This window comes from Diorhabda sublineata, chromosome 10 (genome assembly GCF_026230105.1).
Source record: "Diorhabda sublineata isolate icDioSubl1.1 chromosome 10, icDioSubl1.1, whole genome shotgun sequence".
Classification (NCBI taxonomy): Eukaryota; Metazoa; Arthropoda; class Insecta; order Coleoptera; family Chrysomelidae; genus Diorhabda; species Diorhabda sublineata.
This window is the reverse complement of record NC_079483.1, coordinates 20,302,511-20,316,861: the sequence shown is the minus strand read 5'-3', so window position 1 is coordinate 20,316,861 and position 14,351 is coordinate 20,302,511. Positions and strand designations below refer to the sequence as shown.

The following is a 14,351-nucleotide window of genomic DNA, read 5'->3' as shown; positions in this document are numbered from 1 at the left end:
CTGTCATCAGTAGAAGGAGAGTTACCGACAGTTTCCAAATTTTTCTAGTTCTATGTAAAACAATCAAAAGAATAGTAAGAAGAGGCGATTTTTATTAATATTCTAACAAACAGCTCCATTGTTTATTTGAAATTGTAAATAAATTAAATTCATATGAAATATCGCATAAAAATAACTAAAAAACATCGATGAAGACCAATAAAAAAAGAGGCCATATTTCGTATTAATTGAAAGCTGTCATTTGTCAATTTCGATCTTTAAAGTGATCGTAATTTTAACTAAAAGCCATTTTGTAACTAGTGTATAAGTGAAAATTGTAAGTATTTACTTTATACTAAATAAAAAATTATTTCCTGATACTATTTATGACTTAATTTGCGGATTATATTACCTTAACTTAACATTTGCTCTAAATCAGTAACCACATTTATCTATAACTGTTTACGTAATACGAACGTGAAGTGGACGTATAACCCAATTTATGTAATAATTCATAGTTTATATTATTTCTTGTTCTTTGAGATTAATATGGCAACTGCCTTACTTGCTTTAACCGCAAGAGCGATTAGACATGTCCCAAAAAACGTTGGACAAACCTCTGCCATGAGCAGCTACGCTAGAACTCTAATTGGAAAAAGAGAAATTGTGGGTTACGGATTCAACGGCGAGCCAAGTTACGCCGACAGAGCAGATTTTCCTTTACCAGCAATTAGATGGAAGGAACCAAACTCTGATATACTAGTAAGAGTTTTAATACGGACAGGAATTTCATTAGTGAGCCGTTTTAATTCCATTTCAGGCTTTGAGAGAAAAGGAGAAGGGCGATTGGAAGAATTTGAGCATAGAGGAAAAAAAAGCTTTGTACAGAGCTTCGTTTTGTCAGACTTTTGCTGAATTTAAAGCTCCCACCGGGGAATGGAAATCCGTTATTGGTTTAGGATTGGTCATATTATCCGGAGCTTTCTGGTTGTTTTACTTCTATAAAGTTTTTGGTAAATTTATAACAAATGGTTGAAAAGTATTGTTTTTTCTATCGGCTTTATTGGTTTTCAGTTTACAGTCCTCTACCTGCTAGTTTTAACAAAGAAAATAGGGAAGCACAATTCAGACGTATGATTGATTTGCAAGTCAACCCTGTACAAGGTCTGGCTTCCAAATGGGACTACGAGAAGGATGACTGGAAGAAATAGATTTTTTTTGGGGAGAAATTCCTATACATGTGAAAGGATCGCTAGCGTTTGACAGCCACTAGCTTTTCTTTTTTTTATTTAAATAAATGTTAGTTATAAACTGTATTACAACTTATTTAAACCTCACCATGTTATGATGATACCACATATAAGCTCTGATTTTGAAAAATGATGCATACTTGAGTATTAATAAATTTTTCGTTATTTATTTGTCGTATTTTTACTAAAATTAATAATAAAACTGTTGAAAGGTAAGTTTTATAAGTAGAAGCATCTAAACAAGTCCGACCCTGATCTTATTTATATATCATACGAGCTAGTCCAACCCTATTCTAATTTACTATGAGCGCTTAACGTTTGAGCTAATCCAGATCTGATTTTCATGAATTTTTTTTGTTAAAGTATATAATTTTCGAGATACTAGGTCTAAAGGTATCTGGATCTTAGGATCACGATTTTTTTAAGACTGGCAATGGTGAACTCTGATGTAATTTAATATTAAGTTAGGTTATGTTATTTTTGACTGTATGGTAGGCCTATTGCAGCGATTGTAAATTCGTTACGAACTGATTCGGAATCGATTCTAAATTGTTTCGCTAAAAAAGTCGTGCGATGTTGCCGCATTTGTTATAAGAAAATCCTTGGTGATCAGATGTTAGTTTAAGAGGACAAAATGTAGTGGTAGGGTTTCGATATATGAAATAAAAATCGGTTTTGGTGTACTGGTATTTATTCAAAATATGTATAAGCAGTATAATAACGAATATATTTATTGCGTTAACAAGTTGTGCTTGTTGAAAGCTTTTCCCACATCAACAAAACAATGTTTTAACAAGTTTGGTATATATTGTATATAAAATTTTGAAAAAAAAAAGAAAATAAACGCAAATTTGTGCTTTTTTCATGAATTGATTATTCAGTGCGGTTTTTTTGGATTTTTCTTGGGGGCCCAATTTAAAACGTTTTTCTATATATTTGTTTTAAATTACAAAAATTTAAATAATTTTTAATAATAAAATTAGAATATTGAAAATTTTCAATTAACTCAAAAAAGATGAGAAATTTATTTATTCATAATAGGTGGGGGGGTTACTCAAAAAAAATTTTAAAAAATCAGAAAATAGATAAAATTTTTCATACATACTGTGCTCTTTTCATTATTTTTTTTATCAGTGCGGTAATTTTTTTCATGGGGGCCCAATTTACAAGGTTTTTCTATATATTTGTTTTAAATTACAAAAATTTAAATAATTTTTAATAATAAAATTAGAATATTGAAAATTTTCAATTAAATAAAAAAACGTTGAGAAATTTGTTTATTCATAATATAATAGTTGAGGGGGTCATTCGAAAAAAAAAAAAAAAAAAATTGAAAAAACCTGAAAATAGATAAAATTTTTCATACTGTGCTCTTTTCATTATTTTTTAAATCAGTGCGGTTATTTTTTTCATGGGGGCCCAATTTACAAGGTTTTTCTATATATTTGTTTTAAATTACAAAAATTTAAATAATTTTTAATAATAAAATTAGAATATTGAAAATTTTCAATTAAATAAAAAAACGTTGAGAAATTTGTTTATTCATAATATAATAGTTGAGGGGGTCATTCGAAAAAAAAAAAAATTGAAAAAACCTGAAAATAGATAAAATTTTTCATACTGTGCTCTTTTCATTATTTTTTAAATCACTGCGGTTATTTTTTTCATGGGGGCCCAATTTACAAGGTTTTTCTATATATTTGTTTTAAATTACAAAAATTTAAATAATTTTTAATAATAAAATTAGAATATTGAAAATTTTCAATTAAATAAAAAAACGTTGAGAAATTTATTTATTCATAATAGGTGGGGGGGTCACTCAAAAAAAAATTTTAAAAAATCAGAAAATAGATAAAATTTTTCATACTGTGCTCTTTTCATTATTTTTTTGATCAGTGCGGTAATTTTTTTCATGGGGGCCCAATTTACAAGGTTTTTCTATATATTTGTTTTAAATTACAAAATTTTAATTAATTTTCAATGATAAAATTAGAATATTGAAAATTTTTAATTTAAATAAGATGAGAAATTTATTTATTCGTAATAGGTGAGGGGGTCACTCAAAAAAAAATTGAAAAAAATCAGAAAATAGATAAAATTTTTATATTGTGTTCTTTTCATGAATTGTTGATTCAGTGTGATACTTTTTATTTTTCATGGGGGCCAAATTTAAAAGGTTTTTTTCTATATATTTGTTTTTAATTACAAAAATTTAAATAACCAATAATAAAATTGGAATATCGAAAATTTTCAATTAACTCAAAAAAGATGAGAAATTTATTTATTCATAATAGGTGGGGGGGGGGTCCTCAAGAAAAAATTAAAAAAATCAGAAAATAGATAAAATTTTTCATACTGTGCTCTTTTCATTATTTTTTAAATCAGTGTGGTAATTTTTTTCATGGGGGCCCAATTTACAAGGTTTTTCTATATATTTGTTTCAAATTACAAAAATTTAAATAATTTTTAATAATAAAATTAGAATATTGAAAATTTTCAATTAAATAAAAAAACGTTGAGAAATTTGTTTATTCATAATATAATAGTTGAGGGGGTCATTCGAAAAAAAAAAAAAAAAAATTGAAAAAACCTGAAAATAGATAAAATTTTTCATACTGTGCTCTTTTCATTATTTTTTTGATCAGTGCGGTAATTTTTTTCATGGGGGCCCAATTTACAAGGTTTTTCTATATATTTGTTTTAAATTACAAAAATTTAAATAATTTTTAATAATAAAATTAGAATATTGAAAATTTTCAATTAAATAAAAAAACGTTGAGAAATTTGTTTATTCATAATATAATAGGCGAGGGGGTCACTCAAAAAAAAAAAAATGAAAAAAATCTGAAAAAACATAATTAAGTTAAAAAAAACGATTTTTTTTAAATATACGAGAATAATTACTTTATCCATAATATACCGGGTGTTCAATTTAAAAACTAAAAAGAAAAAAATCGAAATTTAGGAATTTGTTAAAAAGAATTTTGTATCAATATACAGAGCGTCGAATTGAAAACTATCGAAATAGATATTTACAAGCTTGTTCTAAATCACAATATACAGGATGTAAAATTTGTAACTGTTCTTGAGAAATAATTTTATTTTTGATATATAGGGGTTAAAATTTGAACGTTTTTAATGAAATTGTTTTGAAAAATGACCGTATAGGGGGAAAATAATATTTTTTTCTACTACAAATCAAGATATTTGGTTTTTTAATACTTGATTAGATTATGTGGCAAAATGTTAAATACCTATAAATAGAAAAAATTATTAAAACCGTCGCCAATTACATTTTTAGTAATTTAAATCATCACTTTAACGAATTATAGGGCATCAAAGTTGGAAATTCAATTAGTATTTTTCAATAATTTGAAAAATATATGATAGAGAAGAAAACGTCTTCACTCTTCTTCTTTTTTATAAATATGAAGGAGTATTGAAATGTAATTGTAAAAATGACGGTATTAAAATAAGTACCGAATCACTGCGGAAGTGTTTAAATGAAAAATTCACATTTAAAGCTTAAAATACAGAAATTACAATTCGACTAAAATTCAAATTCACTAGTCCTGAATAGTTATAATCGATTCTCTGCTTTTCCCCACTCCTATCCATTTAACTGTAAAATAATACGAAAAAAATCATTTTTTATACATTTTTTTTATATTTTTCTTGATAAATAGTCTTGATTTTAGATGAAAAAATTTCAGTTCCCATTTAATCTTCATCAATTTTTTTTTATAAAAACGATTTATTAACAAAAAAAATAAAAAAAATCTAATTTTTGATATATTATGAATTAATTAGTTAAAATAATCGTAATATCCATTTACCTGGAACATTTAATAAATCCTCTATTTTATTAACATAATTTTTGGCTTGTTCCGGTAACTGACTAAATTCCCTCACATCTTCCGTACTCTTCTTCCATCCAGGCATCGATATGTATTCAACCTAAACATATTTACAACATTTTTTCACATATTCCAACAATACCGATACAAAAATAATCAACAAACTTCACTCAATTCTTTTATATTTTCATAAAAACTCGAGTTACACGCCACGCCACGTCAACTTGAGGTGCCAATAATAATTTAATGCAGTGGAAACTATAGTCTGACGGTTACCCAGCCGCACGCCACAAAAGTACGGAAGCTTCTAGACAGAAATCGTCTATTAGAGACCTTATAAAGTTTCTACAATGTTCTAGAATTATTAGAAGACTATATACAAGTATTCCGGGTGTAAATAAGTGACATCTAATGTCGAGTATCGATTATCAAAGTGTTTTAAATATAATAAAATTTTAAGGGTTGCACAATTTGATTCATAAACTTCTTAAGCCGGTAAACACATTCAATTCTTCTCCGCTGGTTGTAATTCTGAATTTTCACATTCCAATTTGATTCTAAACCTCAATAACATCATCAACACATTTCTTGTAACTTTCTACTATGAGTTCCTGCCTCTTCGTGATAACTCTAGAACATTGTAGAAACTTCTGTACGTTCATTTCATTGCTCTGGCACTTTTTTTCACCACCCCAAGGCTTGTAACTTTCTATTATGAGTTCCCGCCTCTTCGTAATAACTCTAGAACATTGTAGAAACTTCTGTACGTTCATTTCATTGCTCTGGCACTTTTTTTCACCACCCCAAGGCTTGTAACTTTCTACTATGAGTTCCTGCCTCTTCGTAATAACTCTAGAACATTGTAGAAACTTCTGTACGTTCATTTCATTGCTCTGGCACTTTTTTTCGCCACCCCAAGGCTTGTAACTTTCTACTATGAGTTCCTGCCTCTTCGTAATAACTCTAGAACATTGTAGAAACTTCTGTATGTTCATTTCATTGCTCTGGCACTTTTTTTCACCCCCCAAATGGCTTGTAACTTTCTACTATCAGTTCCTGCCTTTTCGTGATAACTCTAGAACATTGTAGAAACTTCTGTACGTTCATTTCATTGCTCTGGCACTTTTTTTCACCCCCCAAATGGCTTGTAACTTTCTACTATGAGTTTCTGCCTCTTCGTGATAACTCAGAACATTGTAGAAACTTCTGTACGTTTATTTCATTGCTCTGGCACTTTTTTTCACCACCCCAAGGCTTGTAACTTTCTACTATGAGTTCCTGCCATTTCGTGATAACTCTAGAACATTGTAGAAACTTCTGTACGTTCATTTCATTGCTCTGGCACTTTTTTTCACCACCACAAGGCTTGTAACTTTCTACTATGAGTTCCTGCCTCTTCGTAATAACTCTAGAACATTGTAGAAACTTCTGTACGTTCATTTCATTGCTCTGGCACTTTTTTTCACCACCCCAAGGCTTGTAACTTTCTACTATGAGTTCCTGCCTCTTCGTAATAACTCTAGAACATTGTAGAAACTTCTGTACGTTTATTTCATTGCTCTGGCACTTTTTTTCACCCCCCCAAGGCTTGTAACTTTCTACTATGAGTTCCTGCCTCTTCGTAATAACTCTAGAACATTGTAGAAACTTCTGTACGTTTATTTCATTGCTCTGGCACTTTTTTTCACCACCACAAGGCTTGTAACTTTCTACTATGAGTTCCTGCCTCTTCGTAATAACTCTAGAACATTGTAGAAACTTCTGTACGTTTATTTCATTGCTCTGGCACTTTTTTTCACCACCACAAGGCTTGTAACTTTCTACTATGAGTTCCTGCCTCTTCGTAATAACTCTAGAACATTGTAGAAACTTCTGTACGTTTATTTCATTGCTCTGGCACTTTTTTTCACCACCCCAAGGCTTGTAACTTTCTACTATGAGTTCCTGCCTCTTCGTAATAACTCTAGAACATTGTAGAAACTTCTGTACGTTTATTTCATTGCTCTGGCACTTTTTTTCACCACCACAAGGCTTGTGGTTATAATGTCCGGTTATAATAAGCTTCTTTTAGAAACGATATATCAAAAAAGTAACCGTTAAAAGGCGTGCGGCTGTTTACCCGTCATATAAATACACGTGCAGAAGTGAGGTTAGTAACCAAATGTCAAATTACGTCATTTAATGTGATGAAAATGAATATTTCGAAAAAGAAAATGTGAATTATACAGTGAATAGTTGAAAATTTGTATTAATAATAATTATTCGATTGTATATTTGGAATGTTACCTCGACTTCGGCTAAATCTGCTGCAGTCGAAGGAAAATATTCGATTTTCTTTCCTCTCAAATTATATCCTACGGCTAATTTTATTTCCGGTAAACTGTCCAATATGTCCAATTTGGTGAGGCACAAAGCGGTATAGCCGTTAATCATGTTGGTATATTGTAATAGTACGATGTCCAACCAACCGCAGCGCCTTTTCCTTTTGGTAGTTACGCCGATTTCACCTCCTCGCGATTGCATCAAATCTCCAATCTCCTAAAGGAACAGAAAAACAAAGGGGGGAAAGGAAAAATTGGGGTTAATTATTTGACTCATAATTCGAGATAATCTTACATCTTGTAATTCTGTCGGGAACGGTCCGTCACCGACTCTCGTCGTGTAAGCTTTAACCACTCCTATAACGTCTCCTATTCTATGGGGGGATATCCCCAAGCCGGTGCAGACGCCACCGACGCTGCAGTTTGACGACGTTACGTATGGGTACGTACCTAAATTGAATTTGATAATTTACGGTTCGGAATATTCACTGACTAGTCAATTGGATGGCGAAAGGACTTGTTGTAAGGGAAAAGAAGAATGACATAACCTCTTTATAATGTTAAATGGAATTTTTCTTTGAAATATTTGATGTTTTTTATGTTGTTGTGATTTTGATGTATTTAATTATGTGGTAAAAATTTTTTTCGTATATTTAACGCGTTTACTGCCTGTTACAGGATAAATCGGGGGGTTGTTTAACTTGTCCAAGAGGGTTAATTTCATGTTTTAATTAATTAACAGTTATTAACGATTTTTTTAAATTTTTTTTATTTTATTTTTGTTTTTCTGGATTTTTTTATTTAGAAATTTTTTTCAAATAGTATTTTTTGAAATAAATAGAAAACAAAATACGTTAATTTGAAATAATGGTTAAAAAAATTATTAAAATTGAAATAAGCTAACGAATAGATGATTTATGTTTATAAAAATAAAAAAAAAGTCAAGAAAATGAATAAAAATTCCCTAAAAAGAGAATAATTGGAAAAAATTGATGAATTTTTTTAATTTACACCATTTTAAAGAATAATTTTAATTTTTAACATGATTTGTTGAAAAATGTTCAAAAATTAAGATAATTTATCGAAAGAAATTTTAAAAAATGATTAAAATTTTAAAAAACAAATTTTTAACAATTTCCTTAAATTTTTACCAGTTTTAGAGAATAATTTTTATTTTTAACGTGATTTTTCGAAAAATATTGAAAATAAAAATATTCAAAAAAAAAAAAATGAAAAAATCATATAAAATATAAAAAATTGAAAACTTTATTCAATAAAAATAAAAAAATAAAAATGGTCAAAAAAGTGAAAAATTGCAAAATTTTTATCAATTTTCTCAATGTTTGTTAATTATGAAGAATAATTTTTAGTTTTTACGTGATTCGTTGAGACATATTGAAAATTAACAAAATTTATTAGAAAAAAATTTTAAAAATGTTTCAAAATATAAAAAATTTTCATTAATTTTCTTGATTTTTAGTCCATTCTAGAATTCAATTTTTATTTTTAACGTGATTTGTTGAAATATACTGGAAATAAAAAAAATATATTTAAAAAATAAATAAAATTAATATAAAATATAAAAATTTGGAAATGTTTTTCTCAATTTTTGATCAAATTTAAAGAATAATTTTATTTATTTTTAACGTGATTTATCGAAATATATTGAAAATTAAAGAAAAATAATTCAAAAAAATTTGAAAAAATTATCTACAATATAAATTTTTTTTATTAATTTCCTTGATTTTTAGTCCATTTTAGAATTCAATTTTTATTTTAACGTGATTTGAAAATTGGATTGCAAAATAAAAAAAACATACTTAAAAAATAAATAAAATTCATATTAAATATAAAAATTTGGAAATTTTCAATAATTTCCTCAATTTTTGATCAATTTTAGAGAATAATTTTATATTTAACGTGATTTATCGAAATATATTGAAAATTAAAGAAAAATAATTCAAAAAATGTGGAAAAATTATGTAAAATATAAAAAATGGAAAAATTTTCATTAATTTCCTTGATTTTTAGTTCATTTTATTGTTTAATTTTTATATTTCACATGATTTGTTGAAATATATTGAAAATTGAAAAAAATTATCCAATAAAATTAAAAAAATTAAAAATGGTCAAAAAAGTAAAAAATTGCAAAATTATTACGAATTTTCCTTATTTTTGGTATATTTTAATGATTCATTTCTGTTTATTGAAATATAATGAAAATTGAAATTAAAAATTAGAGTATTACAGTTAATTCTTCGATTTTTCAGAAAATAAATAATAAATAATCAACATTTATTCAAGAAAATTATCTAAAAGGTGAAAAATCGGAAAAATAAAAATTATTTTCTTTATTTTTCATTAATTTCCATAAGTATCATTCGTTTTTAAAAATAATTATTAAAATAAATTAAAAATAAAGAAAATCTGTACAAGAAAAAAAATGAGAAAATATAAATAATAAAAAACGTAAAAAATGTGAATAATTTCGTTAAATTTTCATTTATTTCTATAAGTAATTTCTATTTCAACATTAATTATGAAAAAAAAATTAAAATTTATTAAAAAAAAATTAATAAAAAGTACAAAAAGCCAAAAACTTTTTCATAAATATTGTTTAAAAAATAGATTAAAAATATCAATTCTCTACATTTGAGAAAAAATTTGGCATAATTGAACAAAAAAAATAATAAAATAAGTCAATTAGGACGTAATTTAAAAAAAAAATTAGAATCTCTCGAATTATCAATATATATTCGGCAGTGAACGTGTTAAAAACAATCAATATCGTTGCGTAATCGATAAATTTTTCAAAATATCTATTTACCAAAATCGATATCCAACATGGCCGCGTTCGCCCCTTCCACCAAAATTTTCTTTCCGCTTCTAACCGCCTTATCCAGATAAGAAACTGTATCTTTAACGAGAGGTCTGATTATTTCGGCGTATTCCTTGTACCGCTTCAATTCCGAATCGGTATCCACTTTCAAAGAAGGAAACATTCTTTGATACATATTCACCAAATCGTGAAATCTAAACATTCCAAATAACATATTTCCCTTCAATTACGATCATTTTTACGAAATTTCGCACATACATCAACCAACAAACACGGAAATATAAAAAAAATCGCGACATAACCTTAAAATAAATAAGTTTAACGTCAAAAAACGTCATCAATTCGCTTTAAATTGTCATTTTGGAATGACGTCACAACCATCCGCCATGTTGTTAAAAAGAACCACAAAATTTCTCTATAAAACAGTTGTAATGTATGTTTTTACCGCCCCTCGTATATAAATCGACGAGTTCGGTGACTTCTTATCATTATTGAACTGTATTTATCACTTTTTAGAAACATGTAATGTTTGTTTATAATTCTGCAGTATCCAGGCGGGCTATAAATGCTGATATTTAATAAACAAATGAAAAAAATTTCCTACGTGTTACTCTAACCTTATTTTTTCACGCTGCAGTTGCAAAATTTTATTAACAACATGAATTTATTTAGAAAAAATTCGTATAATACTTAGTTTTTAACAAAAAAACTTGTTTATATATAAAATCTAATAATAAGTAAATAAAAAAAGAAAATTTGTACAATAAAAGTTTATATAAACAATTAAAATTGTTCACTAACCTTTTAGTGAAGTGTCCAAAGTTTCCAAGTAGATCCCCAACTCTGATTCCATTTCTGGTGGCTTTGGAAGAATAAGTCGGTCCGATACCTTTTTTGGTAGTACCTAAACCTTGACCTTTCTGGTTGTTTTCTTGTTCCTGCAATCCGTCTACTTGTTGATGGAAATCGAAAACGAGATGAGCTCTATCTGATATAATCAGTTGATCTTTCCACGTTTTCAAACCTTTCTTTTCGTTTTTTTCGATCTCATCGAACATCCCCGGTAGATGTATGACGACGCCATTGCCTAAAAATACGCATAGTTTTTACAACTGTTAACTATTTAACAATGGAAATGATTTTAAACTTGGAAAAATTGGTTAATTAAAATATCCGAACACGAAGTTTTGTTCTATCGTTTATTTTTTGTAAACTATCACGTAGATTTAGGTATTTCAATTGTTTATCAAAATTTCAATAATTCACCAACATACACTCATCAAATAAGACGGTTTAGAAAACATAAACTTACCTTTCAACCTAATTAATCAAATTTTGATTTAAAAAATCACATAGTAGAATACAAAAAAACACAGCAAGAAACACAATAAAAACAATTCTAGAACACGTGATTATGACAAGTCGGCCATTTTGCCTGAATGACACATAAAATTTTTATTTTCTTTTGTTAACGTGTATATATCTTTTGTTTCAATTGTTTTTCGTATTTTTATTTGCCTTTATTTCGACGAATCGGACCTGGGATATCTCACAAATAATATTCAGTATGTTTATTTTACAATCATACATAAAGAAAGCCTTAATATTCGAAATCACCCTCTGTATTATTTGATCTTAAGCGGTGACGTAATGTACACCGATATAATGGAAATTATATAAACAATTTTGACCCCTATGCAGTGCGTATTAAAGGTCCCCGTTTCAAAGTTCCTAAACAAACATTTTTTTTGATGTCTGACAGTGCATTTAAATGGTTTCTTCTGTTAATCAAAAGGGGAAGAATTCGGATAAATAATGAGCTATATCACTCAGCACGTGACGAAAAATTCAAAACAAAACAATAATGAAGCATTTTCGAATAAATTTGGTTGAGATTAAGGATTTAAAAATGAATCATTCGCCAATGTTTACATTAGAAATATTCCAAATGAAATTGTGAGTCACCGAACAAAGATGGCCGTACTGTCAATGACGTCATTGTAGAATGGTCCATTCTTAAGATTAAAAGAATAAGTTACAGCGTTGTCACGTTTCATTATATTAAATCCTATTCATAATTATGTTTTCCAAAATATATGTTATTTTATTTTTTCGTTTATTGCCACGTATAAAAAACATTTCTTAATATATCAAGATAATAATGTCAAAAACTAAATCGTTAATTATATTTTTTTGTGCTAACTTCATCAATCCTTGACCGTGAGTATAGAGAAAAATTTTAACTTTGGCAACGTGGCAGATATTTGTATTAATGTTTATAGTTATAGGCGATAATTATTACCTAAACAGTTTGTATTAAATAGTTAATTAATTAGGAAATAAATTATTACTTGTTGTATATTTTCACTAATAATGAAAATAAACAAACATTTCAACCTATGTTACAATACTATTAACTTTTTATACTTGAATACATTTTAAAAGATTTACACATCACTAATTTTCCCCATTTCTAGGTTATTTTTTTTAAATATTAATTACTGGTTTCAACATCCAGTTTATAAATACAATTAAATCGATAATATTACACTTGTTTTTGTATTTAGAAAGAAATAACTCAACTTTCGAATTATTTGGCACGAGTTTTGTTTTAAAATCACATGATTCAAAAACTAGTTAAAAAATTCAAGTCAAGTTGTTTAGAAAGTCGTAATTTAATATTTTTTTTTATTGTAACACATGTAAAAGCCACTGAAAGGCGAATAATAACAGACAGCAATAATTAAAATATGTCACACTATCTTAATAGTCAATAAAACATTTTATACAGACAATAAAAACAGGTTTTACCCACAATTTTTATATACAATGATGAAACATATGAGTGATAAGAATTTGTAGATAAAAAACGATATAATTAGCATATAAACTTCAATATTATATAGGAAATTCCTAATTTAAACTGTACCTAAACCTTGTGAATTATTAAATATATGATCTTACCTATAATAGACTTGGTATTGGGATGAATAATTCCACTTGGAAGCAAGTGAAAATCATATTCAACTCCCTCAATGACTACAGTATGCCCCGCATTATTCCCACCCTAAAAATTTTAATAATTTCAACAAAAACGTAAATAATTACTCAAAAAATTAGAACACGCAGTATATTTTAATAAAATTTCAAAATACTTTACGACATTTATATACTGTTATATAATGCAATCAACAATGAAATATAAAACACCTGATTGTATTGGAAATCTAAACAAAAAACCCTCGTTAATTTTAATATCATATCATTCAACTAAATATTATCCAATACTTATTAAAAAATTATAGATAATATTGATTAATACGAAAACAAATTCGCGTACCTGGCACCGACAAACCACATCTACGTCTTCGGCGAGCATATCCACTACTTTTCCTTTTCCTTCATCGCCCCATTGGGCCCCGAGAACTACAGTAACCTTAGTTTCAGTATCAGTTCTAGGTTTCTTTCTAGGCGAGCCGTTTAAGCCGTTTTTCGTGCTAGACATATTGACTGGATAGTATTTTTAGGAGTAAATGATATATAAATATAATAATGATGTGAAATATGCTAAATGCCACACTAACGGTTACCGTACTTCAGTGCTCACGACACAACACTAATGAACACTACAGATTAAATTCATATCTATTTCAAAATAGGAAACACATTTAAAATTTCAAGTACACATCATGTGAACGATACGGATAAGTGACGCAGAAGACGAAATAAAAAAGAAGAAGTTACGTCATTAAAATATTGACATATAATTAAAAGTACTGTTATTCCGTATGTGTATCAAAAAAAGTATGATAAACTATTTTGAAAATGATGAAATTGATATAATTTATTTTTATAAACACTCTTTTATCTACATTTTTTATTCACACCGTTGAAACTTCGATATCATGTAGCTCACGATTATACTATATTGTAGGCCATTAGTAGTAAGAGAAAAATGACAATTGACAGAAAACCAATCAGAATCGATTACAGTAAAATATATATTTATTATTAAAAGTATTTATATATAATATATTACATTTGGTTATCACCTCGCAATCTATTGAAAATTATATATTTTTAAATTAATTGTATAGATTGAATC

At 27.5% G+C, this 14,351-nt stretch overlaps 2 protein-coding genes across 2 annotated transcripts; one reads left to right on the top strand and one right to left on the bottom strand.

Moving 5' to 3' along the window:
* The first annotated feature begins 212 nt into the window (after positions 1-212).
* Positions 213-1,393, top strand: LOC130449248 (cytochrome c oxidase subunit 4 isoform 1, mitochondrial-like). Its single transcript, XM_056786938.1, has 4 exons — positions 213-316; positions 523-741; positions 800-992; positions 1,054-1,393. Exons 2-4 carry the CDS (start codon positions 529-531, stop codon positions 1,188-1,190), a joined length of 543 nt encoding a protein of 180 aa, XP_056642916.1. The 5' UTR covers positions 213-316; positions 523-528; the 3' UTR covers positions 1,191-1,393.
* A 509-nt stretch (positions 1,394-1,902) lies between these two features.
* Positions 1,903-13,968, bottom strand: LOC130449247 (adenylosuccinate synthetase). Its single transcript, XM_056786937.1, has 8 exons — positions 13,587-13,968; positions 13,211-13,313; positions 11,048-11,333; positions 10,235-10,440; positions 7,703-7,857; positions 7,373-7,624; positions 5,066-5,186; positions 1,903-4,851 (listed from the first exon to the last, which is right to left on the bottom strand). The coding sequence occupies exons 1-8, from the start codon at positions 13,749-13,751 to the stop codon at positions 4,796-4,798; spliced, it is 1,344 nt and encodes a 447-aa protein (XP_056642915.1). The 5' UTR covers positions 13,752-13,968; the 3' UTR covers positions 1,903-4,795.
* Between the last annotated feature and the right edge of the window lie 383 nt (positions 13,969-14,351).

What these genes read in the sequence shown, in the direction of transcription:
- LOC130449248 (XM_056786938.1), top strand. Translation starts at nt 529, where the DNA reads ATGGCAACTGCCTTACTTGCTTTAACCGCAAGAGCGATTAGACATGTC. An exon ending in AACCAAACTCTGATATACTA is followed by an intron (nt 742 to 799) that starts GTAAGAGTTTTA and finishes ATTCCATTTCAG; the next exon opens with GCTTTGAGAGAAAAGGAGAA. An exon ending in TTACTTCTATAAAGTTTTTG is followed by an intron (nt 993 to 1,053) that starts GTAAATTTATAA and finishes ATTGGTTTTCAG; the next exon opens with TTTACAGTCCTCTACCTGCT.
- LOC130449247 (XM_056786937.1), bottom strand. Translation starts at nt 13,751, where the DNA reads ATGTCTAGCACGAAAAACGGCTTAAACGGCTCGCCTAGAAAGAAACCT. An exon ending in ATGTGGTTTGTCGGTGCCAG is followed by an intron (nt 13,314 to 13,586) that starts GTACGCGAATTT and finishes TAAAATTTTTAG; the next exon opens with GGTGGGAATAATGCGGGGCA. An exon ending in TCCCGACAGAATTACAAGAT is followed by an intron (nt 7,625 to 7,702) that starts GTAAGATTATCT and finishes CTGTTCCTTTAG; the next exon opens with GAGATTGGAGATTTGATGCA.